The following is a 26982-nucleotide window of genomic DNA, read 5'->3' as shown; positions in this document are numbered from 1 at the left end:
CTTCCTTTACTTCAAATTCAAAGTGAAGAATTAGATGCAAAGCTAACAGATTAGTTCAGTGCACTGAGAGGCTTAGAGACTAACCAGGGCCTTAATTCATACCATTGCAAGAGTAGTTTAGTTAGCCAACCACCTGGGTTTTAATGATGGCAAGGTGAAGACCAAATGTTTTTCATAAATTGTTTGAAACTAAAGCTCCCATTCTTTTTTAAAAAAGAAAAAAGAACACAAATAATTAAGCAGTAAGAAAAACAACAGACTAGTAAATAATATTTTGGCACATTAAGAAATGGTTCTTTTATCAGTTTGCATTTTGAGATGGTACCGCAATGAACAGCTCACCAATTTCTGCCTTTTGCCTAACCTTATACCTACTGCTACATAGAGATTGAACAACCAAGAGAGCTGGATAGGACACGACATTTATGGGTTCAAGACTGGCAAGAGAGCAGGAAAAGGGACGGACACACAGAAGGACAGACGAATGGAGACAGAGACAGACACACACAGAGACACACAGACACACACACAGCACCAAAGGCCTTTCCTGGCTAATACTTTCATGGGGAGATAAAAATCTCCAGGGTTTATAGAAAAAACAGTATCTACTGTGAACTTTTATTACTTCATAAACAGTAGATAAAAATAACATTTCATTTCTTAAAGATAAGATGATAAAAAATCAAATAACTAGTGGAGCCATTTATTTGCTATATGGAAGTAGTAGCTGTTATTATGAACTATACAATATCTGTTCTTTGTTAGTTTTTGAAGGAAAAGAACCTGCCCAGCGTCTATAACTAAAAATCCTCCATGGAGTGAGTGTGCACATGTTTATAGGAGGTAAAAATCTATCTTGCCCTGTAGAAGCTAAGAAATCCATATATGCACTCTTACAGTTAGAATTCAGGCATGTGAATCACTCACAATATCCATGTTTTCTTTCCTTTTATTTCTTTCTTTCTTTCTTTTTTTACTGAGTTGCCTTTTATTGCAATGAGCAACAAACTCTACTGGATTGGCTATATACATGGGTAACTTTCAGGCACTTTGACCTGTTGATACTGATGTTGACTTATTATCCAATCCACATTTGACAGCTACGTATGCATGTTTCTTCTTTTATTGTGAAAATACCATATAGAGGGGTTACAATTACATGGGCAAGATAATGAGTACATTTCTTATCAAGCACTGTTGCCTCCTCCTTTGTTTCCCCTTCCCATCTCCTTCTCCCATGCTCCCCTCCCCCTGCCAAAGTTGTAAAGTTCATTTTTCGACATAACGACTTGTACATCTCATTGTTGCAATGGGTCCATCTGTTTCCCTATTTAAACATTTGTTTTTTTCCTTCCCCTCCACAAAAAGCTCCATATTTTCTTTTCTTTTTTTTTTTTTTGCTGTTTTTAAGTATCTTCTACATGAATTTCTGTATCCATTTTTATATTGTGTTAGGAGAAAAACAATATTCTTTTTTTTTTTGGGGGGGAGTCCAGTCATCAGGCCTGGGCACTGACTGTCCCTCAGCTCTTCAGCTCAAGGCTAGCGCTCTGCCACTTGAGCCACAGCGCCACTTCCGGCTTTTTTCTTTTCTGCTTATGTGGTGCTGAGGAATCAAACCCAGGGCCTCAGGCATGCAAGGCAAGCGCTCTACCACTGCGCCATCTTCCCAGCCCAACAAGATTCTTAAAGTGAAAAATAATCTGTATATTACAATATCATTAATATTTGTCCAAACCCATGGGACATACAACTGGAAGAATAAACTAATGTAAACATAGTTTATTTATTTTATAAATATATATTTATATTTTTATTTTATGTCATCTTTTAGTGATTATGTGTCAATGTAACTTCTATCAATTATAACAAATGTACTATTCTAGTAGGGTTGTTGATAAGGGGGATACTATGTGTGTAGGGGTAAATCTCTATACTATACTGAACTTTCCTGCTTTTTAAAATAATTCCGGCAGGGCACCAGTGCTCATGCCTGCAGGATCCTGGTTTGAACCCAACTGAGGCAGAAAAGTCCCCATGAGACTCTTACCTCTAATTAAACACTCAAAAACCAGAAGTGATGCTGTAGCTCAAGTGGTAGAACATTAGCCTTGAACATAAAGAGGTTCAAGGACAGGGCCCAGGCCCTGAGTTCAAGCTCCACAACTGACCAAAAAAAAAAGAATCCTTAAAAACAAAAAGGTTGGTGGTTAGAGCTGTGGTAGATCACTTGCCTAGCATGTGCCAGGCTCTAGTTTTAATCCCCAGCACCAACAAATAGCCACAGAGTAAGATTTCATTAAGGATTAGGATAAAAATAATAAATCTGTCCATTTAGGAATATGTTTTATTTAAGTTATTCAGGTCTTCCTTTAAGATCCCTTCAATAAAGTTATACCATTTTCTTCAATATAAAATTTGTTCACCTCTTATCTCAGGTCCTTGATGCTATTACAAGTTGGGACTTCATTTCTATTGATTTCTGAATAGTGTTGCTATATAGAAAAGATGCTGGCTTCCTAGGCTGCTCTTTCATCAACTCTAAACTCCTGTTAGGTCCAAATCTATCAGACACACCTATCTTTAGAGTTGAATCATTATTTAATTTTTAATTAAGAAAGGATATTTTGTTGTTGCTGAGGTTGGAGGTGTGTGTGTGTGTGTGTGTGTGTGTGTGCGTGCGTGCGCACGCGCACACATGCGTGTATGCATACACACGTGTACACGTGTCACCCCCAGTACTAGGGCTTGAACTCAGGGCCTAGACACTTTCCTTTAGCCTTTTCTACACAAGGCTAAGCATTCTACCAGTTGAGCCACAGTTCTACTTCCGGCCAAGGCCACTGCATAAGAAAAGGGGAGAAAAGGAAAGTCGATGCCTTTGTCTGATTCTTTCCCTATCTCGGTTTAACTCCCACAGGCCTTGGGTGAACACGTTTCCCCCTAATTTATTTTTAAGTTTTGAATACTGCATCCTCCAACGTGTTTCCATAGCTTCTATAGCTTCCAGAAAAAGAAAAAAAAAAAAACTTCTTCCAGATCTACATACATTTCCAAAGGAAAAAGGTGTAATCATGAAAAGAAAAAGGAGGAGGAGAAAAATTTTGCTGTTTTCAGAGTTTACTCAAGAGATTTCAATAGTTTAAATCTTACTGCCTATCTATTTCAAATATTACTATATACCATCTTGAATTTCAATACCTGCTAAAATTTTACCAAATAGTTTATAACAGATACATGTGACATTCTTTTAGGAACAGGAGTTAGGGAAATAATTTTTCAATACCTCTGGAAAAGTATTTGATTTTCTTTGAAGAATACTAAATTTAACTCTGATTCTATTTTCTTAAATTCTCAAAATAAGCTCTACGTAAGAGTCTAGTAAAATGATTCCAGTGAAAATCTAAAAAAGAATATGCTCAGAGGCTCATTTTTTAAAAGTGATCATGGAATTTGAACTCAGGGCCCTTAAGACTATCAGGCAAGTGCACTACCACTTGAGACACATCCCAACCCCTCTTTGCTGTAGTTATTTTTCCAAATAGGGTTTGATCTTTTTGCTGAGGGCCAGCTTGGATCAGGACCTTCCTCCTCCCATGAACCTCCTCATGTACCTTCCTCATCACATTGAACACTACAGGCATCCACCCCCACACCAAACCCTTGAATTGACACTTTGTAGACATAAATATTTCCTAAGTTTCTTTGATTATGAACTTAAGCACATAAAATTTTCTTTTGTCCTTGCAATGAACACTGGTTTTAATAGGAAACAGCAGAGTAAAAATTTTCCATGTTATAGGAGAAGTTATTACCCAAAGTTCATAGCAGACTCAGTAGATAAGCAGGCTTTAATTTATAGAGAAACTTAGCTATGAATTACTTATATGAGACTTGGCACAGAACTTAACGTACACACAATCAAATTCCAAGTATTTTCCCCAATCATAATAGGATATAACTTCATCAAGATGTAAATTCTCTCTGCTTTGTTCCCAACCCAAAACAACTAGGCTTTAGTTAAGAATAGGCACATGAGAAATGTCCCCATTGCTTTTTCACAATAGTTCATGCTAGTGAAAAGGCCATAGTGTGGGAATTATGAAGACAGGATTCAGAGAAAGCAGTAGAGGCCCTTAAAAATCACAGAGATGGGGGCTGGGAAGGTGGCTCAGCGGTAGAGCGCTTTCCTTGCATACATGAGGCCCTGGGTTCAATTCCTCAGCACCACATAAGCAGAAAAAGCCAAAGTGGCACTGTGGCTCAAGTGGTAGAGTGCTAGCCTTGAGCTGAAGAGCTGAGGAACAACACCCAGGCCCAGAGTTCTGGCCCCATGACTAGAAACAAAAAAAATCACGGGACACCAAACCTAGTCACATGCTCTGAAACTGGAAAAGTTTCAAAACCAGACTGAAACTGTGTTCACTGTCTAGTCTGCCTGAAAGTTCAGGAGCTGAAGATCATTTATATTTTTATTTCCCATGAGCCTGGACTTGGTTAAAGAGAATGGTAGATATGTTTTGAAAGACTGTCACTGCATAGGGAGTTTTGGCTTGAAGACCCTGGCTCTGAGCAAAAAACTCAATGGTTTTTTGGCCTCTCCAGCCTAATAAACAGTTTAGGCTCTAACTTTATGCTGAAAATTACAACAACTTCTAAAGAAACAAATAACAAAGTTCCTAGAATTAGTGTCTGATGAGCCAAAACTGGGAAAAAAAATTAAAGAGCTTCCAGAAAACTAATGAGAAAGACATTTTGGCTTTGATGCAACAAAGGATGAATGTATCCTTGGAAAGAAATGATGTGAATGAAAATTTCTCCATAGTAACAATTCCAATTAATTATTTGAAGCTAAGGGTTCATTATCTAAGATTATGAGCTATATAGTCTCCTGTTCATATCGTTCAGATCAAGATTATTTTCTTCTTTGTATCTGCCTACCCAGGATTAATGAGAATCTCATAATGGAAACTTAATGGCAATCTTAAAGACTCTACTTTCAAGGCGAGTTTGCCATTTTGAAGACTTGGTTTAAGGACAATTAGTAATAAAACTTTTGTTTAGGTTCCAAATAACCAAAACATTTACTTGAGTCTCTTATAAAAGTATGAGAACATATCAAAAGGAATTTCAGAAAATGGAAACAGGAGTTTTTTCCTTTGTTGCTGTTTTTATTTTTGTCTTGTTTGTTCATTTGCCTGTCTTTGTAGGGGTAAGGGGGGCAGAGACATGGAGGGACAAAGGGTGAACAAATATAGCAGTGGTACTCACTGACGTCACTATGTTGAAAATGAGCTGTACAACTTGTGGGTGAGGAGGGATGGAAAAACTGGGAGAAAGCGAGGGAAGGAGTGACATTGTCCATAAAGAAATGTTCTTTTACCTGATTTATATAACAACCCTTCTGTGTCACCTTTAAAATAAAAAAAAAACTCCCAACTTCCAGAAAAGAAAGTATGAGAACAACAGCTGATTACAATATTCCTACCAAGAATTACAGGATTTTTAAAAATGAAATTATAATTTGGTGATGGTTCAGTCATAAATGTACCTATGCATATTTTCACCAAAATTAAAACAAAGGATTATTTGACTAATGGTAATGCAAAACAAAAAAGGATATACTTTCCAGCAACAATGGCTAATTTGAGTTTATAGAGTGCAATGTATCATTTCAGCAGAGTTGATGCCTACTGGCAGATTTTTATCATGCAATACAAATAGGCAACACATCATTTTCCTAGCAAAGGAAACAGGAGTATAACACTGCGTGGTCACCAGAATAATCCTGGAAGAGGTTATCACATGGAGTGTAATGCTGTTGGGGTCCATGTGCACCAGAACACTACAGACAGGAATGAAACCAAACCAAATCAAGCAGCTCTCCTCATAATGAAAACTAGAAGTCTGGCATTAAGTAGGGCTGCACCTGTTAGGAGTAAAATTTGATACTCAAAAACATGAGAAGCAGTCAGTCAGCAGTTGGTCACACATATAAACTGCAACTGCATGTGAAACAAGGGAAAGGGCTTTCGAGAAATCAAATTCTTGAACACACCTGATATCCCTCCATGTCTTTAACTTTGCCTCTGGATCTGAATGACCTGTTAAAATTATGAACCTTCAAAGTCTTCTGGGGAAGGATTCTGTTCATAACCTACACTCAATTTTCAAACAGAAACACACTGGGTTTCTCACGTCCTCTAGGATGTTGTCAGTTCTAACATTCTATGTCACACTCCCAAAACAATACATCCACTTAGCCTGGAGCAAGCAGGGCCAGCTTGCCCAATACTGCTTGCCACCCTTGCTCCATTTCTTCTCACATACATACCTGTTTCCTTCTTGCTTCCCTTTCCCCCCTCTCGGCTCTTCTTCAGCACAGCCTTCAACATTTTCAACACTCTTGTCTCTACAGAGAAAATGGGAAGAGAAGAAAAAAGGTTGGAAATGTTCGTGTACTACTTTCATATTAACCTAAGAGAAAACTGTGTTCAAACAGATTCCTCAGGATAATGTAAAGGCACTTCGAGTTTACTATGAATAAGCCCTAGTGGGAAACTACATGCTTTATAAACTTTTAATGAAGTGATCAGAAGTTCACTGTCTTGTTATAAAAGTTACAAAACAACACAATGGTGCATTCTCAGCATTCCCTATCTAATTAAGGTTCTGAGGCTAAACCTGGGTCCATTACTGTAACATATTTGGCACTGTAATATGGTCTCCCAACCCAAGTTCATCAAAAGAAGACATTAAAACATGAAATAAAAAAGATAATGGTTAAGAAGAAGCTACGTGGTTAAAGAAAATGTTTTACAGGTGCAACTAATTTTATAAGCACAAGGAAAACATTTTGGAAGGTTATGGGAACATAACAAACCTTACAAGTATTTGCAAAATAAATAAAGTGGGAAGATATTTTAACCCTGATGTCAGGAGACCCTATTAAACAGCACATACTCCTATATGTTTGTGCTATATATAGTTATGATTTCGGGTGGGAAAGGGAGGTGAAAACAAGCCTGTGGCATTATTGCAGAATCCCTTGAAAGAATGAGCTGCATTTTGAGACTTATAAAAACAACACAATGGCCCATGCCTAAGATGAAACAGGAAACCATCCCTACAAAAAGAAATAGACAATAGCACTATTATTTAATCATGAAGCTGCTGTCCTTTCTCTCTCTGTTCCCCCACTAACTCACATGACAGCTGGAAAACCACAAACACTAACAAATCCTACTGAGTTGTGTAACCCAATACACTTATGTTGATGCATTAATAGAGAAAAATAGAAGGCAAGTGGGTTGCTGGTGAACAGACATGGGGTGGAGGAGGAGAAAGAAGCAAGGGGGGAGGATACATGGGGTGGCAGAAGAGAAAGAAGCAAGGGGAAAGAGATATGGGGTGGAAGAGGAGAAAGAAACAAGGAGAAAGAGAGGAACTTAGATGGAGGGTTCCAATGTCCTGGGTGGCACAACCAGTACCATCTCTCAACCCTTAAAATAAAGCAGAAAGTTTGGAGGGGCCCACTGAGAAACCTCCCTGGGCTACCATTCATAGAATCACAAATTTAAGCAGCAGGGTGACCCTTTTGTATCCTGCAGTAACAGGCCAGTATTTATTTTTCCAAGCTTTTTGTTTCCCCGATTAAAAAAAAAAAAAAGCAGAGACCCTAGGAGTCTGACTTGCCTCGGGGTCACTCAGCTAATTAACAGAAGGGTCAAGATTCAAAATCTGCAGAGTCCCAGCAAAGGTTTGCTTTCCTCCTATTTATTCCACTGCTCTATCAGCTAGCTGGCTGCTGGCCTCTCCTCTCAGATCAATGAAGGCTTTGGGCAAACAAATAAAACTGAGATATGTAAGAAAGATAATATTGGAACTAGAATTTGGAGAAAGTCATACTGCTTATTCCATTTAAAGAATCTTACAAACGAGTCTTCATACACAAAAGAAGCATGGCCCTAATTCTGTTTTGAAAATGTTATATAAGCTGGCATCGGTAATCCTAGCTACTTAGGAGGCTGAGTCTGGGGATCATGGTTCAAATCCAACTCAGGTACAAAAGGCTGTGATGTGAGACTCTAATCCCCAATTAATCACCAGAAAACTGGAAGTGTATCGGTGGTTCAAAATGGTAGAGTGCTGGCCTTGAGTGAAAAAGCACAGGGATAGCAACCAGATCCTGAGTTCAAGCCCTACAACCAACAAAAAGAAAGAAAAAGGATGAAAGAAAGGAGAGAGAAAGACGAGGGAGGGAGGGAGGGAGGGAGGGAGGGAAGAAAAATGCTACATAAATGGGCTCTGGTTGGAAAAAAAAAGTTTCACCTAAAGAACCAAATTAAAGAATCAACATAATATAGAATCTGGAAGAGGGCACAATTTGCTTCCATATGGGAGACCTATGAAAACAAATTTCTCTTAATAGGCTTAAAGAAAACAATGAAAATTCTATGGTATAAAAACAGGGAGGCAAGCTAGTAGCACACTATAATTCTGGCGTTCTGGGAGCTGAGGCAGGAGGATAAGAGTGTGAGGGCAGCGCAGAGTAGTACCTAGATAGATCCTTTCTCCAAAATAATAATAAAAAGATAGGACGAATTAAGCAAATACAGTATTTATAGCAGAGACATTTTCCTCTTGAAATCAACCTTTCAGGGTTGAAATTTATTGGACTATACACACTTTTTTGTTGGTGGTAGAGGTGGTCTTGGAGCTTGAACTCAAGGGCTGAGCTCTTGGCTCAAGGCTAGCACTCTATCACTTTGATCCATAGCTCCACTTCTAGTTTTCTGGAGGTTAACTGGAGATTAGAATTGTAAGGTTTTAGGCAAAGAAAGAACATGCAGGAAGTAAAGGTAAAGGAAGGAAAGTTTATTGGGGTACACTCCTGGGTGAACTCCCTGGTCGGAATCAGAGAAGTTGCACAGTCTGTTGCAGCAGGGTTTATATGGCTCGGGTCAGCAGGAACTTTTAGCATGTAACTTGTTTTGGGAGTTTGAACAGTTTCGGACTAGTGCTCCTGAAAGGAGAGGACAATTGGGACAGGTGCTATATAATTGGGACAGGTGGTGTATAAGGAAGTGGCTTTTCTCAGCTGCCTCTGCCCTCCAGCGGCCTTTCAAGAGTCTCATGGATTTCCCTGCCTCGGCTAGCTTTGAACCATAATCTTCAAAAATCTCAGCCTCCTGAGTAGCTAGGATTACCGGTGTGACCCACTGGCACCCAGCTATCACACTTTTAAAAGAAAAATATCAATAGAGCCATGCCATAGCTTGTCCAAGGCCCTTTGGACACACGGTTGTGGCTCCACCAGACCCTACTGGGTCTTTGGCTTTCTAACTAGCTCAGGCCCCATCACATCTATGATGCTTCTGGGATTAATCACCCAATCTTCACCAATTTGCAGTAGGCTACTGTCTCATTCACTCAAAACACACATGCCACAGGGCAAGGACATGGTGACACTGACTTTGGTTCTTTATCCCAGGCACCTTGCTTATGTTAGGGAGCTCAGCTGTTTTCAAGCTAGTCACATCTTCCACATCAGTGGCCTTGAGTTCAGAGAAAGAGGCTATCAAATATCTGCCGTAATTCTTTTCTTCCAGTGCCTGCTTCCATCCATAAATAGCAACTCAAGGGGAAAGCTTAAATTTTATTCTAAAAGCTATTCAAACAGTGACCTGTATTGGTTATACCTGTATTGGTTATACCTGAATGCAAAAAGAAGGATCCTACCTCACCTTAGAATGTAGACATACCACATACAAATAAGAGGGAGAAAAGTAAGACTTCCTAGTAAGTTTAGTTCTAAAGTTAACAAATAGCCAATGCCACTATGCAAAGTCACCAGGAAGTCCCAATCATCTGTAGTCCCAAATCTATAACTACAATGTGATATTCATACTGAAGATTGTGCTCCTTTGGAGGGGGATGGAAAAAAGAGCTGCTATAATAGGACAGAGAAACAACATTGCATCTGCCCGAGAAGACGGTCTGGAATACTTGACAGTGTCCGTGAGCTTAGAAACACACAAACTCCATATGCAGTTCTGGAAATGGATGCTTGGGCTATCAGAACTGGAAGCTATTAAACATTGGTGAATATAACTACTTCCTCTTGTTCTGATGGGTCTTCACCAAGAAGCACCTAATAATCTGGCTCCTTTCTTAGCCTGCCAAAAGTAGAGAGCATATGCCGGTTTAGTTAACACACTGTTCTGGCTTGCTGTCAGATACCATTCTGGGAATAAATTAATAAACCAGTGTTCTGGCTTTAAACAAAAGCCCAAATGAACTCTGTTAAAGGGAGCCAGTCATTTTGGCAAGTTTCATCCATTAAAGACATAGAGAATAGTCTGTTTCTGACCCCAGTTTGAGACCAAAAGGAGAACAGCATAAATTCTTCAATGACAATGATGCCAGGAAGAAGACCTGTGAGTGAGGTCAGAAGGCACACCCCAAATGCACTCTCTGCTTCAGCAATACTTCCTTTACAGAAGCCATGTACGCTACTGTCATTCTCCTGCTGAGAGGGTGAACATAGACCTGTCATGAATAAGAACCAAATAGAAATGATCTAAACCAGACTTCTGTATGCAGTGATTCAGACCAACTGATTAAAGCCCAACACACTGAAAAAGAAACTGCCACAAGCAATGGGATTGTTCCTGTAGTATTATGAATATAGTACTATGAGCAAGTACTTGGGGACAAGGATCACAGAATAAAATTAAGAATGGTTGTCCTTTATTATGTTAAATATCAAGCTACAGACTAAAAACATAGGTATAAAACTAGCCAAATAACAATCCCTCAGCTACTGCCTCACAAAATCTTAGCTTCAATGGCAAGTAGAATGAATTTAAAGTTGGACTCATTCTTAAGTACATATTTTTCAGCCAGGAACCAGTGACTCATGCCTGTAGTCCTAGGTACTCAGAGGAAACAGATTTTACAATCACAATTCAAAGCCAGCCTTGGGAGGAAAGACCATGAGACTCTTACCTCCAATTAACTCCCCCCCCCCACATACACAAACACACAAAACACATATATTTCAAATCCAGGCATGGTAACACACATCTATTATCCTACTATTTCAGACACTGAGGTAGAAAGATGTCAAGTTCAACACCAGTTTAGGTTACACAGTGAAATCTCATTTTTTAAGATAGAATATATGTTTCAAAATACAGAGATCATCTGTTATAAGTTTATACACTTTGAGGGCTGGGGTACAGTACAGGGGTAGAGCACCTGCCCAGCAAGCTTGAGGTCCTGGGTTCAATACACAGTCCTATGAAAAACATAGAAAATAAATGATATTCATTTGAGGAAGAATGTTGTATGCAGGGAGTATTTTTCTCTGCCATTACAAGCATCATGGCTGACACCTCTGTAACAAAGACAGGTTTACAAGAGAAAACCATAACCAGTTCATATGACCACTCTCATGTGACTCAGGAGCCTCAGCAACAAAAAAGTAATGATCCAAGGAAAACTAATTTTATGCAAAAGTTTGATAAAGAATGGAAATCTTATGGAAGTACAATTGAGCAAAAGAGACTATGACCTAATAATGGTAGTAAAGTGGGAGGGGGGGGAGGGGGCCGGTTCTTAGCTGGCTTGTTTGTACAGGTGCATTCTGGCCTTCCAGCAAGGATGCATTAGATCTTCTGGTATGAGGGTCTAATGATCTACTTTCAGGCAAGGTAAGTAGAAAACTACTTTATTCCTATGCTTCAGAGAAGGATGTGTGGAAGTGACCTCTCCTACAGTTTAAATCTGGGAAGGGGTTACAACTGGCAAGGAGCCAGTTATAAGGTACCATATTATGAGTTCAACACTAGGGGAAAAGCCAACCTCCAGGTCACTACAGCTGAACTTAACAGAGAAAACTTAGGATGTTCATATAAAAGAAAAGATGATCATGGCTACGAAAAAACCAATATCCTCAAGTTGCCTAAATTCCCTATTTTCTACTATCATTCCATATCTATGTTTCCCATTGATTCTTCCCTTTAAAAAAAAAAACCTCTGGAAGATAACAGACCATCAAAAGTTATCTCTGGTATTGTCACTTAGCTCATCAAATCTTTAGGGACAGACACACTATCTGTATTTTAGAATCTTGTACAGCGTATTATATTAGCGTCTAAAATATAACCAACACCAATGCAGGTAAAACAATGAGATGGTTTCAAAACAAAACAAAAATCTGTCTTTAATGACAACAGCAGTATCATAACTTTTTTGAAAGCAGAGAAGTGTAGCAGCCCTCTTCTGTAGTGTCATACTGTCTCCATGAAGCTTAGAGTTGAAGGCAGGGACTATGCTTATTCTTAATAGATAACAGAAGCATCATTCCTAGTCTGCTCATGATATTTGTTGGCTGACATTACCAGGTTGCATTGAACACAGATGAGCTATTTCACCAACATCTCTACACCAGGTTATAATGGACAAAGAACATGATTATATATTCCCATTGGCAAATAATGCAAGAAAACTCAGTTAAATCCAATATGACATCAAGCAGTGAAATATGAGGAAGAAAATGCTGCATTTCATATTCTCCCTTCATATCGACACCTGACTAGCCTAAAATTGCAGGTCAGTTGACCTGAACTCTCATGATTTTGTGCACATGACAAATTAAGGAGCTTCTCCCATCAAGCCATCCATCTGACCTGAAAGCAATACTCCCTTAAAGATGTTGCCTTTGTGAAATAACAAATAGGACCAGAGTGTTAATACTTAGAAGTAAAACAGGGGAAACTGGAGCGCATAAGTATTAAGAAATATATTTTACTTCAAAAAAGGATAAAATAAAAACATCCTAATGAGAGGAGCTCAAAAAGCTGTAGGGTTTTTGGTGTTGTTGTTTTTTCATGAGGGAGTTGGCAATACTGGGATTTGATTTCAGGGCATCACTCAAGTTTCCTGCTCACAACTGGCACTCTACCACTTGAGACATGCCTTGAGCCCAGCTTTTTGCTGGTTATTTTGGTATTGGCATCTCACAGACTTTTCTGCCAAGGCTGGATTCAAACTGCAATTCTGGAGATCTCAGCCTCCTGAGTATTAACTAGTATCACAGGCAAAAGCCTATTTTGTTGTTTTGCTTTTATAACGGTAATTCTTTTTTTTTTAATTATTTGAGAAACCTCCATATTTCTTCCCATAGCAACCACATGACTAGACACTCTCACTAACAAAAGGGTCCAATCTTTCCTTATCCTTGCTAATTCCTGTCTTTTTTATTAACATATATTAATTGTACTAAGGGGTTTCACTGTGATATTCTATACATAGACATTATGCATTCTCATCAAATTTGCCAAAATTCTTTTCTTATCCCTACTCCTTTTTTAAAAGTTTTAAACATGTTTCATTATTCTACTTCCATACATTTTTTGAATTACTTCAATCATATTCACACACCCACACCCTTTCCTTTTGCCCTCCAGTCTCCATATCAACCTCCTATCATTCATTTTTTAAGGTCTAGATTCTGCACTTGAGAGAAAATATTTTCTATTTGTCTTCTTCAGTCAGTATAATTCATTTAACGTAATGAGCTCCAGCTTGACTCTTGCAAGTAACAACCCATTGGTCAGCTGCAGGTTAGCCTTCAGGATTTCTCTTTGTTTTGACAACATTCAGTGTTTACCATGAGAAAGGGAATGGGTAGTGGCAATAGATCTGCTGCAGTTCACAAAATATAGAATAGAGTAAGAGAAAACAAGGTAGAATAGACACCGTAAAATGAACCAAAAGGAGGTCTTCCAGTGGCACCCTGGCTGGGGACTGGAAATTCATGGGAAACTGTCTTACAGAAGCCATCCAGAAAGCAAGAGCTGTGTCTTTAACCCACCCAGAGAGATCCCAGTAAAGGGGGGGAGGGGCAGCAAGAACCAGCCACAATGCACTCAATGCATTCTTGAAATTCCAGAATCTCTCCTTTTTTCCCCTTACCTCCAATAGCTGAAAAAGCCTAGAAGTAGTAGAACCGGGTCTTCAAAATAAGACTGGAAAGAAGGACTTCTTCAGAATCAAGAGGCATCATACAGAAAGGAGTTACAACAGTCAGAAAGCAATAGCCACAAATAAAGAAATGACTTATTGTTTTCCTTAACTTGCACAGCTAGAAAATATGGCAGCAGTAAGTTATAATTTATAATCCACACCACAAGGTCCAACCACTTCATCTTCTTTATTGAAACCTATGGTACAAATGAAGTCTCCAGTTCTATTGTTCCTTTCTTCTCCAGTCAGGTTTGTCTTACAACAAAAAGATTCCAAATTTAAGTCATTCTCCCTCAAACCAGTATGAGCTCAAAAGGGGAAATAAAAAACCAAGTGCAGCATTTCTGGAAACAATTATCCTGCCTCTGAGACCAGTCATTCCCAGGGAAAAAAGTACCCCTTCCATAAAGACTCTCAGGCCACAGTAAAAGATACCTTTTTTTCTAATCTGACAACTCATCTTACAGAAAGCCTCTGCTCACCCACTGGGTGGCTTCCATTCCTTCACTTGAATGCTCCCTAAGTCTTATCTTTCTACCTTAGTAGGACACAGTAGCTGTAATATTATACAAGTACTTTACATAGATATTTACATCTATTAGAGGAAGCAAGTCTCTTCAAAACCCACCCAGAATCATTTTTCCATTACAAATCTTCTTATCATTTAGTTAGCTAGTTTGGTACTACTTTTTGAACTTAGGTCCTCGAGCTTGCTAATAAACAACACTCTACCACTTGAATCATGCCTTCAACCCATTTTGTTCTATGCATATATGTACCACTTGCCTGGGCTTATGAGCTACACCACCAGCCTGGTTTTTTCCTGGTAAATTGTTGATGGAGCTTTGTGGACTTTTCTACCAGTGTTATATTTGAGCCATATTTCTCCAGGTCTTAGTTTCCTGACTACGTAAGATTACAGGTATTAGCTACCAGTACCTATCTGCTCTGGTTATTTTTTTAATTGTCAAGGTGATGTATAGAGGGGTTTCAGTTACATAAGTAAGGTAATGAGTACATTTCTTGTCGACCTTATTACCCCTTTCCTCAATTTTCTCCTACTTCCTCCCTCTCCCCCCCTACCCCCCCCCCCAAGTTGTACAGATCCTTTCCAACATACTGTCTTATGTATATAGCTGTTGCATTGCTCTGGTTATTTCTGAGAGAGGCTCTCAGTTTTTGCCTGGGCCAGCCTGGACCAAAATCTTCCTGTTCACAATTGCAACTTGGGAATGACAAACACAATCATGCCTATTGAACTTTTGCTGGCCTTGAACTCAATCCTCCCAATTGCTGCCTGTTGAGTAGCTAGGATTATGGGTGGCTTGCTTCTTCCTCCAAGTTGGAAGAATTTGGATGGCCATACTCTACCTGACATCCTCCACTCTAACCCAGCATATTCTCAATTTTCAGCATCAATGCATGGCTATGGAATAACATAATTTTAATCCATCTATAAATATCAGAAGAAATGGTTGTTGTACCTCAACCAGACTGTCATTCTTTAATGAATTAAAGTAAATGCAATGTCTTCATTTAATATGCAAAACTCTGAGCAATAAAAGAAATTGCCTTAGTTCTCTGGGACTACTGAGTGGGAGAAATGGGTTACAGTCTGACTTTTCAGTTGAGGAATGAAGTGGGATTCAGAAAAACATACCCTAGGTTTGGCATGCGCTTTGAACTAAAGGAGATTGGAAGGTCTCGGAAGCAAAGCCTCTCAGACCTCTGCCTTCCCTTTCCTGCTACCCTTTCTTCCCCAAGGCAAGTCACAGAAACAGGAATTCCTCTTTCCCATGGTGGGTAGCAGAAATTAGAAACCCTCTTCCATGGAGCAAGCCAAAAAAAAAAAAATCCTACATAAATTATCAAACTTTTCCCACCTTCTGTAAAGAAAAAGGCCAAAAAATGATACTCTCTAACTCCCTAAACCCATGAGCAGGAAAGCAAGCAAGCTACATCGATTTCAAGACTATGAACAGACAGGTCATGCTGGGTCCTCCTTTTGCCATATTGCACTAGCCATTACAGGTTTTTTTTTCACTCAGCATAGTCCCAAGAACGTACTCCATGCCAAACAACGAAAGAGAAAGTCAAATATATGATCAAGGAGGACGAAAATAATGTTGGCAAACTTGGTCAGGAGGCTAACAACGTTTATACCTCACGTTTTTTCTTTAAGAAAATAAAAGGGTATAGTGAAGGTTCAGAAAAGCCCTATGAAGGAGAGAAAGGCAAGTACAAAACCTTTGACAGTTGAAAAGGTGCAAGACCAATCAAAGGATGAGAGAACCAACCAACAACTCAAAGCTCACAGCTCAGAGAAGTGTTCATGGAATCAAGGCTGACCAGAAAGGCAGTGGTACACTGAGAGACAGGACAGAAAGAAAAGCAATGGTGTCTCTAAGAAAACAAGTGAATGAATAATTTGAAAAGAGTCTGGTTCTTTCCAGTGTTTAGTGTAGAATAATTGCAGATGATAGTTAAGACCCAAAGGTTTAGCGATGGTAAAGCTGGAACTTGAACCGAGGTCTCACTTCAAAGATCAGTAACTGAGCAGCTACCTGCAACGTGCTGTCTAGACTGGGAAGAGAGCACCATACAAGTCTCAAAGAAAGGATAACTTTAAAACTACAGCAGTTAAGGATCCAGCCAAAGAGTGACTGAACAACCTCAATATCAACACAAGGCCCCAGTGGCCATGAGTCCAAAAACTGCCCAAGAAACCCTATAGAGTCTGAATACACATCACAGTTCCTTAATGTGGTCTCATGGTGAGTTTTCCCCTTCTGTCATATATCAGAACTGTAATTCCAAACTTATACTGACCACCTCTCCTTGATGAGTAACAACAGCCTGAATAAAGTAGGAAGCATTCCTTGTACAAACTGACTTGAAGCAAATTATCTCTGCTTTTATATGTTCATCTAATGGGAAAACTGCTCCCTAACCTGCTAAAGTATCTAATTCCAGATCTCTTCCAAAAATACATTACAATTATTTTAAGGCAAAAGTTTATTTCTTGTTCACAAGACTATAGTACTCAATGCTGACAAACCATCATCATAGAACAAGGCACTCCTCAGAGGAGAGTCTGGGATGAGTGATAAGCTTTTAGTATGAAAAAAAGAAGAGACCTTAAAGACACTTTTCAAAAAGTATTAAAAGGTCCTCAATCAATCAATGCCAGATGAATGAAGTTTGGTCTTATAAATCTAAAGAAATTTTAAATTGTACTGCATCTGGCCTCAAAGTGAAGGTCAGATGACTTCAAAAGTGCCATGTGAAAGGCAGCTATTCATTACAAAAAAGTCTCTTGCTTATGTGGCTGACAGATGACTCTTTCACTGAATGCTCAGAATAAAAGACATCAAAATCCCTCCTCCACTTCTGTTAGTAACTTGCAATGATGATGAATAAAGTTTTAACCTCTCCAGGACCTACATTTTATTAGGGCAGGAGTTCTTAATAACATGTGAAGCTTTTTCAGCCTTGCCCACATGATTCTAGGGTGCAGCCCACAACACTTACAAACTGTGCATGTAGCCATTTAATCCTCAGAGCCATCCTCTGAGGAAGGTACTATCAATCTCCATTCTTCATAGCCAGACAGAGTAACACAGCTCATGTGGGCCCAGAACCTTGGTGTCCATTCAGGCAGCCTGGCTTCAACCTGATTATGTAATCTCCATACTACACCTCTTCTAAATAAAAATGAAGAGATTATCTCTTAGATTAACATGTACAAGTGCACACACATGCATGCGCACAGACACATATACACTTGTGCATCCAAAACTAGCCTGAAAATGAATCTGCCTCCACTGAGATACCTACTGTCCACTCTCGGTCAAGCATTCAATGAATCAGCTTTTTTGACTACCGTGTTGTGACCTGGAGTCATCATACCATAGCGCTACATGCTAAATGAGTAAACTCCTGAGTCTACTCGCCCACTGGGTGCCAATGATTGCCAATGAGGAGGATCATTTCAGGCAGAGACCTTTCTGACACAAGGTCAATGTTTTCCTATTCCTAACACTCACTCATCCTCTTTGGTTAAAAGAGAACTACAAATCTTTGGTGTTTTTCCCCTCCTATGGTTTATCCCCTGTTGTCACTATATTTCATTTTGATATCTTGAGTATTGTATATACATTTATCTAAATCGAGGAAAGGACTGGGAACAACAAAACTATGAGAAAAAGGACCAAGGGTGAGGAACCAATGCAACAGCAAAATTCACAATACAATATGTTGGAAATGATCTGTACAAATTGGGGGTGGATGGTAGGGAGGGGAAGTGGGAGGAAAATGAGGGAGGGGGTAACAAATCAACAAGAAATGTACTCACTACCTTACTTTACTTAACTGTATCCCCTCTGTACATTACCTTGACAAAAAAAAAAAAAAAGACATTTCATTCTCACTGAACGAACTCTAAGACTCCTGTTGGAGTGGGAGAGAAGTTACAACAAGCTTTGAACTGATGCACTCAATTCTTATCTGGGCATTTACACATATAATTAACACAGGTTTTAGCTTTGAACATCAAGCTCTAAATTAAATAAGGTGTGCCTTCCGTGAGAAGGTAGTGAGCAAATTCATGCAAGCCACAGAGCATCACCTTCTCCAGAGCTAAAGCAAATATCAGCATATTCATGACTGAGCTCTTATCAGATTTGTAAGGGAAACCACTTTTGGCTGTAAATATTTGGTTAGCAGGAACCAGTCTTAGTGTTTCGGAAACTGACACCAGGGTGTGTGAGAAAGATCAGGTGGGTATGCACAATGGCTTTATTTCTCAATTGACTCCAACAGTCCTAATATGGGGAATCCCAAAGCTCTAGATGATAAGTCACAGGCAAGTCACTGTAGGAAACAAAAGTCAAATATGGTATGACCTTTTCTTTAAAGTTAACAATCCAGTTTTAATATTAAGGAATCTAGTCTCAAGGTATAATGAGAAAGCTATCCAAGGCAGGAATTTGTAACTGGATGCATGTACTTTAGAGATACAGACCCTGTAACCCTAATAATGGTAAAATAGAAAATATGATGGCAAAGAAAACTACTTATGGTAATACACAAGCATCCAAGTATTTAAGAAATCCTGGCATGCTAATATGTGCTCAACATATAAATAAGACAACAATAGATCTAACTATTTTGGTAGTTTGTTTTGTTTTGTATCTGCCAATACTGGAGTTTGAAGTAGGGCCTCATACTTTGGCAGTTTTTAAAGCAGTGATGTCATAAATAGTATTTTTAACTATCCCTAGTAATATGGAACCAAATTCTGTAACTTCCATATGACATGTCACAGGTGGTGAGGTTATATAATTTTATTACTCACTTTCATGTTTGAAGCAAAGGGTACATTTTGGCTAGAGGTTAATGAAAATAAAGCTGTTATTTTTGTTACTCGTTAAGCCACCCAAGTTCATCATCTATTGCCACCCAGTCTAACCAACCACCCTAAAGTTAGTTAAGGACCCTGACCTACAGGAACAGACTCAGACTTGGGAAAAAGCTGCGCTAGTAACTAAGCTTCATTCCACTCAAGGAACCACTGAAATCCTGAAAAACAAGCAGTTATTTACAGATTGACAGCTATGAGCAGGATTGGGTATTCCTCATAGGCATGGATGTGTTTCACATTAAATATCAAGACCCATGATTAGTCTTCAGAGAAGTCAATAAAAGCTCTGTTTAACAATGAAGTCCATTACCACCAAATCAGTAACTCATCTGCAAGTATCAGGCCTGGCACTGCAGCCGAAAGACCTCTAGAAATTTACATTGTAAGACAATACACAAAAGTAGAAAAGTCAGGTCTCACAGTTGGGATAAATGTATTTTACATACACTGCTGGTTTTATTGTTTTCTTATTGTTTTCCTTATACTTAAAAAAACTTACAATTTGGCAAGTGCAGTATCTCAGTTAACAGGATCAGGCCTCCTGGGGGGGGCAGTATCAATGGTTCAGCCCCTCCTGCCCCCTGAGCTTCATACCCTCATGGCCATTCCCCAGCTGCAGGCCCTAAATCAGGGGATGCCCAGAGGAAGATAAATATAATTCAGAGTCTAAAATACATGGACTTACTTTGGGCCAATGCCAATTTCTCATGGATCTCGGGTAACTAAGATGGTTTTTGTTTGCCTAGTTAGAGGCTGCAACAGCAGCTGCAGGAGCGCAATACTTTTTCTAGACTAATAAAATTACCTAAGTCTGGCTCACGATTTCACCTATGGTAGCAGCCAAACTTCCCAGATAGACAGAAGCCTTGCACTGTTGCAGAAGAACGTGGATCTCAGCTCTGAACCAACCTGGAAGCACTCAAACCCAACAGCAAAAATACACTCCAATTGAACTGTGAATTACAGCGCAATTCCTATGTATGGAGATAACAAATGTTATTTTTAGGAGTCCCACCGAACCTCAATCAAACCTAGTAAGTTCCAGTTTTAACATCTAAAGGTATGTCAATGCCCTGTAAGAACACTAATTTTTTTTTCCTAAAAGGTTTGATGAAGACTCTGGGCTGGTTTACAGTGAAACATTTGATCACTGATTTTGTCACATTTGAGACTTAGGGAACAGGATGGTACTTTGACACAGCAAGAAACGACACATGCACACATGTACACACAGATCATTTATCTTGCGGGTAGGAGCAGAAGCTACATTTCCAAAATAAGAATGTTCCTTGTACATCTCTTATGTGTATAGCTCAAAGTTGTTTAATGTAAGTGTGTGGTCCAAATGCCTCCCTTTAAGGAAAAACAGCCCAATTATTAGAACCCAGTGGAAAACAGGACACATGTTTTTTGAATGGCTTTGAATTAGAGACAGTCAATGTGAAATTGTTCTACACAGACTGAAGATGTCGCACAGATGTACCAAGTTTTTGTGGTCTCAGCAAAACATCTTTCTGGTACAGCAAACTATATGCATCTGCAACAAAGCTGGGTATAGAGAATAATTTCTTAAATATTCAAATCTTGTTTTTATGTAGTAAAACTTCCCACACCAAGCCTTTTCTGCCTTCTCACATACCTAATGACACCCATATTTCATTCAAGGTGTTGGTAATTTCTTGAAACCATAAAACTGTATTTTTCTCTCATTTAGACTTTTACCATGTCTCCTTTAATTAGTATTAAAAAATCTGTTACATACAGAAGATCTTTAGAAGGTCTACAAACTCATAGGTTGGCCTGCATTTGACTTGGCCACCCAGGCCCCTGGTAAAGTCTCTTTCACCTTTATTAAAAGAAGACACATAAGTTTATTTTATTTCATATGTTTGTGGAATAAGCAATCAGATGCATAGAGAACAGAAGTGAAGATATTCATAGATATCCCTTTTAGTCCTCATAGTGGTATCAGTTAAGAATTGCAATTATCCTCTTTGGACAGACAAGAAATCAGGACTTAGAATCTCAGCAGCCTGCTCCAGGTCACTCCTGAGTACTTAACACTTCAGTTGTCCCCCACCACTAGGGTAAAGTCATGTGCTAGAACCTTGCCTTGTACTCAATAATTTGGATTCCAAGTATTGTGACATACCACAAGAAGTCTCTAGTATGCAACATGGAGGCTAAAATAAGCATTACTGCAAAACTACAGTGCTATTCTGATTATGGCATGGTTTCCCTTATTTGCAATATCTAGTATATGCATGAGTCAAGCGGAAAAGGTCAGATAATATGATGTCAGGAAAATGAACTCTTAGACATGTATTTTAATGATTTTTCTTTCATGCATGTGTTTCTAACGCATTTATAAGACTATCTCTTTGTTGCTTTGTATGTCCCTCCCCCACAGTATAACCCCTGCTTTCACTATAGTTGCTGTCAGTATAACTTGTGGAGGAGAGGGGGAAAAACAGTTGTTTAAGGATACAGGTGGACCTGATGCAACAACGAGAAGTATAAGTTGTCATGTCCAAAACGAGCTTTACAATGTCGGTTGGCGGGGGGGGGAGGGGGGAGGAGAGGGGTTGGGATGGGGGGGAGGGGGGAGGCTGGGAAGGGATGTGAAGGGTAAACCAAAGGAGGAGGCTGCAATGCTTGGTAAGAAATGTATGCATTATCCTGCCCATGTAATTGTAACCCCTCTGTACAGTATGTTCACAAATAAAAAATAAATAAAAAAAACAAAACAAAACATGTTCTCTTTTCTTTGAAAGGTACGCTGGATATCACAACCCCAAACTAGTAATTCCACACTAATCTAGCCCTAGCTCTTTCCTCCTGCTCTTCTTAACTTGGGAAAATGATCTGAATGCCCAATTTGATGCAAGTAATTCACAAGTCTGATTCTCCACTGTTGTTCTGTCTATGCTACTACTGTGCTTAATTTCCAACCCGCTGACAGCAATCCTAGCAATGCAAACTCAACAGGTCCAAAACAAAACTTCCTCCTCACATCCAAAATCCACTCACCACCTGTGGGCCCAGATTCCTGCTCAAAGCAACACCTGCCTTTGTTCCACTGAACTCAAAGCCACTGTGTTTTTATGACTTTCTTGCTCATCTCCTAAAATTCAACAGACTATGTCTGGCCAGTTCCAGCTCCTCTTCACTCAATCTCTGAAGAGGTCCTCCCCATGACTCTACAGGCCTCCACCCACAACCTCCGGGCACACTGCTTTAACTTTAGGCCATGCAGTGCATCCGAATCACCCAGAAGTCACTAAGATGAAGTCTGTTGGGACGTAGACCCAGAGTTTCTGATTCCTGCATTTGGGGTGCAGCTCAATAATCTCCAGCTGATAATGCCACAATTCGGGGCCACACTCCAGAGAACTACTGTTATGGTCTCTCCTTATGTGTCATACAAATTTTTCCAGAGTTTTCTCGTCATAGAGCAGCAGCAGAGCCCATACTCAATCTGAAAAATTTAGGGACCTTGGAAGTAACCTTGTATAGCAGCGCTTACCACTGACCGAGTGCCACCTGTGTGTGTCAGGTATGGTCTGTCAGGCTGCAGTCAAAACAATCCTACAGAATTCAGCCTAGCTTTCGTATAAAAAAGGGGGAATCACGAAGGGGAGGGGGAGAAAAAAAACCATGTCATTCTCAGAATAGGGCAAAAAGATGTATGAGGAAACAAAATAGAGTTAATTTTTAAAGAGCACAACATGTCTAAATACAACCTCCCAAGATCAATTTTACAGAAGAAAACTGCATAGGAAATTTATTTGAGAGAGCAAAGTGACTCATTAGCAAAGCAAAAGGTGTGAAGCATGTAGTTCAGTAAGAGAAAACTGAATCCAAGCTCCTGGGGCCAAAATTTTATTATGCAGTAGGGTTGGGATGCTGGATGCTAGGATGCTAGGCCTTCCTCTGGAATCTCTCCCAAATGGTTTGATTATCTGGGGTGTGGGAAGTCATAGGTCTGCGCTTTTTTTTTAATGATTTTAGTAATTTTATTTTATTTATTTATTTTTATTGTGAAAATACTGTACAGAGGGGGTACAATTACATGGGTAAGATAATGAGTACATTTCTTATCAAGCATTGTAGCCTCCTCCTTTGTTTCCCCTTCCCATCCCAGGCCTGCGCTTTTGAAGGCAATTCTGTTTTAATGTGCCTGCCTAATAACAGAAACAAGTTCTATGTATACTATCTTTATTAACAAAGTCTTTACTTGAGTTTTTTCTGCGCCTACTTGCCTGCACATGACTGATTCAAACAGCATGAATATTTAGAAAGCTATCAGAGTTTATATTTTCACACAGTCATTTATAAACAAAGATGAGAGACTTATCAAAGCTGGCCAGTTAACTCCCACAACTGAGAACTTCTCAAAAATGCCCCGAGGTTTAAGGCATTTTCCTTCATACTATCTCTTGGATTCTCACAGGCAAAAAGCATGGTCCAACTGTCACCGTCTCAAGCTAAAAGAAGACCAGGGATGGAAATTAGATGAAGCCATAGACAACTCAGATGAGTTTTCCTGAAGTCACATCTTTATATCTTTGTTTTATATTGCTATAACAAAATACCCAAGATCTAGTCATTTATAAAGAGAAAGAAGTGTATTAAGTTCATAGTTCTGGAAGTACAAGATCAGGCACCAGTATCTGAAAAGGGTCTTTTATCATAATGCCACAGAAGAAAAAGTAGGACAAGCTAACAAATCTTCCACCTATAACAACATCCTCTCATGATATCTAATGCAATTCCCTCTTCAATTACATTAATTCACTTTAAATAACCTAATCGCCACTTTTATTTTTTTGAGTACTGAAGACTGAACTCAGGGCCTCACATGTACACATGAGCCATACCTCCAGCCATTTTTTGCCCTGTCTGCTTTCAAGGTAGGGTCCTGTTTCATTGGCAGGCTTGTCTGGGCTACAATCCTCCCACTTATGCTTCCCTGTGTGGCTGGGATGACAAACAAGAACCACTGTATCTTGCCATTGGTTCAGACTGCCTCACAAACATTTTGGGGGGACCCAGTCTGGCCCCAAAGTTCAATCTCCCAATCTCTGCATACCAAGGAGCTAGGATTACACACTAGAGCCATCAAGCCCACACCTAATCACCTCTTCAAGGTCCACCACTTCTCAACACTGTCACAATGGGGATCAAGTTTCAACAAGAGTTTTAGAAGGGACAAACTGCATCAAAGCCATAGCCATATGATTCTGTAAGAAAAAAAGTATTTATCATGGCATATGAAAATGTGAATAAGACCCAGTTCCTGTCCTCAAAGTCAACTTATTTGACAGAAGTCTGAAACAGTCCAGTGGCATGATGGAAACAGAACAAGACAGGGTGAAATGATGGCAAAGGCTGTGGAGTCAGGCAGACCAATCTATACTTGTAAACCCCAACTCAACAGCCTTTTACTTTCCCTGCAATCCTGGGCTTGTACTTATTTCTCTTTGAACTCTAGATTTCCTTATTCAAAACAAGAAATATAATTCAAGCTGGGTGCTGGTGGCTCACACCTGTAATCCGAGCTACTCAGGAGGCTGAGATCTGATGATCACCGTTCAAAGCCATGCAAAAAAGTCCATGAGACTCTTATCTCCAATTAACTACCAGAAAACTGGAAGTGGTATTATGGCTCAAGTGGTAGAGAGCTCGCTTTGAGCTAGAGTTAAGAGACAGCGCCCCAGCCAGAGGTCAAGCCCCAAGACTAAGAAAGGAGGAAAGAAGGAAGGAAGGAAGGGAGGGAGAGAGGAAGGAAGGAAGGAAGAAAAGAAGGAAGGAGGGAGGGAGGAAGGAAAGAAAAAAAAATATAATTCAATTGTTGTGAAAATTAGACATAATATATGACAAGTACCTAGCCCTGTATCTTGCATAATATATCTAATAAATGGTCTTAATGTCTCCCATAAGGAGTATACTTGCTTAATACTGGTCCATCTACAAATTCTAAACCCAATTACCAATTAAAGTATAGGAGTAACTGAGAGACATGGAAGGATGAGTCACCAATTTTTGGCTTCAGAGACAGGGTAGAAAGTAGAGCCAATAATCAAACTGGGAAAAGCTAACAGAAACATGGGGGTGAGAGGTTGGAGTGGAGCAGGAAGCTGGTGATAATTAGAGAGGAAATGAGTCCAGTTGAGATAGCTTGAGTTAAATGTACCTATGAATCATCCAAGTAGAAGTGTCCAAAAAGACTGAGGGTGAACTCTGAGGCATGGGGGGTTATTAACCATGTGGGTGGTGGCTAAAGCCTAGAAAAGTATTGAGACTCCTCCAAAGGGCTGAGCAGACTAAAAGAAAACCACCAAAGGAGAACTCACAAGGGCAGACACAGCAGGACCCAGCAGGAAATGAAATAAAGAAAAGCCAAACAGTGGTGAATGTGCAAAGGAACCCAAAGAAGGTTTCAAATGAGTGGTCAGGAGTATCAAGTGCTATAGAAAAGGATAGCAAAGTGATCACAGGCCTCAATGATGAGAGGCCACACCACGTGTGCCCTCCACAAGAGCAGTTTATGCTGAAGCAATGGAAACCAGATAGGCCACCTGTAAGGTCCCTCCTGAACTGTAAAACTTTTTTTCTGTCCTTAAATTTTTACCTTTATTCTGACATAATAATGCAAATGTGTTTACCACAAAGACGTTGGTATAAAATCAGCACCAAAACTGGGCATCGATGGCTCACGCCTGTAATCCTAGCTACTCAGAAGGCTGAGATCTGAGGATCGCGGTTTAAAGCAAGCCTGGGCAACAAAGTTCGTGAGACTCTTATCTTCAATATACCACTAGAAAAACGGAAGTGGCCTTGTGGCTCAAGCGGTAGAGCGCTCACCTTGAGCTGAACAGCACAAGGACAGCGCCTAAGCCCAGAGTTCAAGCCCTACAACCGACCAAAAAAAAAAAAAATCAGCACCAAAATCTGTGAACATGTATTCTTCATTTCCCCCCAAAAAATATTAACAAGCATGAATGATAACCAACTAACTTTCTGCTGAAATAGAATCTGAATTCTTTTTTAAAAATTTTCTTATTATTATAAAGATGGTGTACAAAGGGGCTACATTTACCCTAGGTCAGGTAAAGAGTACATTTCTTTTTGGACAATGTCACCCCTTCCTGCACTCTCTCCCAGTTTTTCCCTCCTGTTCCATCCACAAATGGTAGTGCATTTCAACGCTGTGTCTAGTGAGTACCACTGCTGCATTTGTTCACCCTTTGTCCGTCCACTTCTGTGAGCACCCCCCCCCACCGTCATCCTCCTAAAGACAGATAAATGAACAAACAAGACAAAGAGAAAACAAAAACAGCAACAAAGAAAAACAATTCTCATTTCCATTTCCTGGAGTTCATTAAGATAAATATTATTTTATATGATCAGAGGCATATCGACATTGCACCTTTGTGTTTCTATCCTAAGAATAGTCTCCTCTGGTCTCGCTGTGTATGAATGCCTAGAGTCTTGTATAATTTATCATGTCCCAGTGTACTTTA

At 39.5% G+C, this 26982-nt stretch overlaps 1 protein-coding gene across 1 annotated transcript in view; it reads right to left on the bottom strand.

Moving 5' to 3' along the window:
• The window catches only part of Tanc1 (tetratricopeptide repeat, ankyrin repeat and coiled-coil containing 1), a 232915-nt gene that overhangs the window by 141248 nt on the left and 64685 nt on the right, over positions 1-26982 (bottom strand). Inside the window, exon 4 of the mRNA XM_013029880.1 lies at positions 6335-6412. Coding sequence (XP_012885334.1) covers positions 6335-6395 — 61 coding nt within the window. The 5' untranslated portion in view covers positions 6396-6412. The remainder of the gene's footprint in view (positions 1-6334; positions 6413-26982) is intronic.

This window comes from Dipodomys ordii, unplaced genomic scaffold (assembly GCF_000151885.1).
Source record: "Dipodomys ordii isolate 6190 unplaced genomic scaffold, Dord_2.0 Scaffold5, whole genome shotgun sequence".
Lineage (NCBI taxonomy): Eukaryota > Metazoa > Chordata > Mammalia > Rodentia > Heteromyidae > Dipodomys > Dipodomys ordii.
The sequence above is the reverse complement of the archived record's forward strand: the minus strand, read 5'-3'. Positions and strand labels throughout refer to the sequence as shown.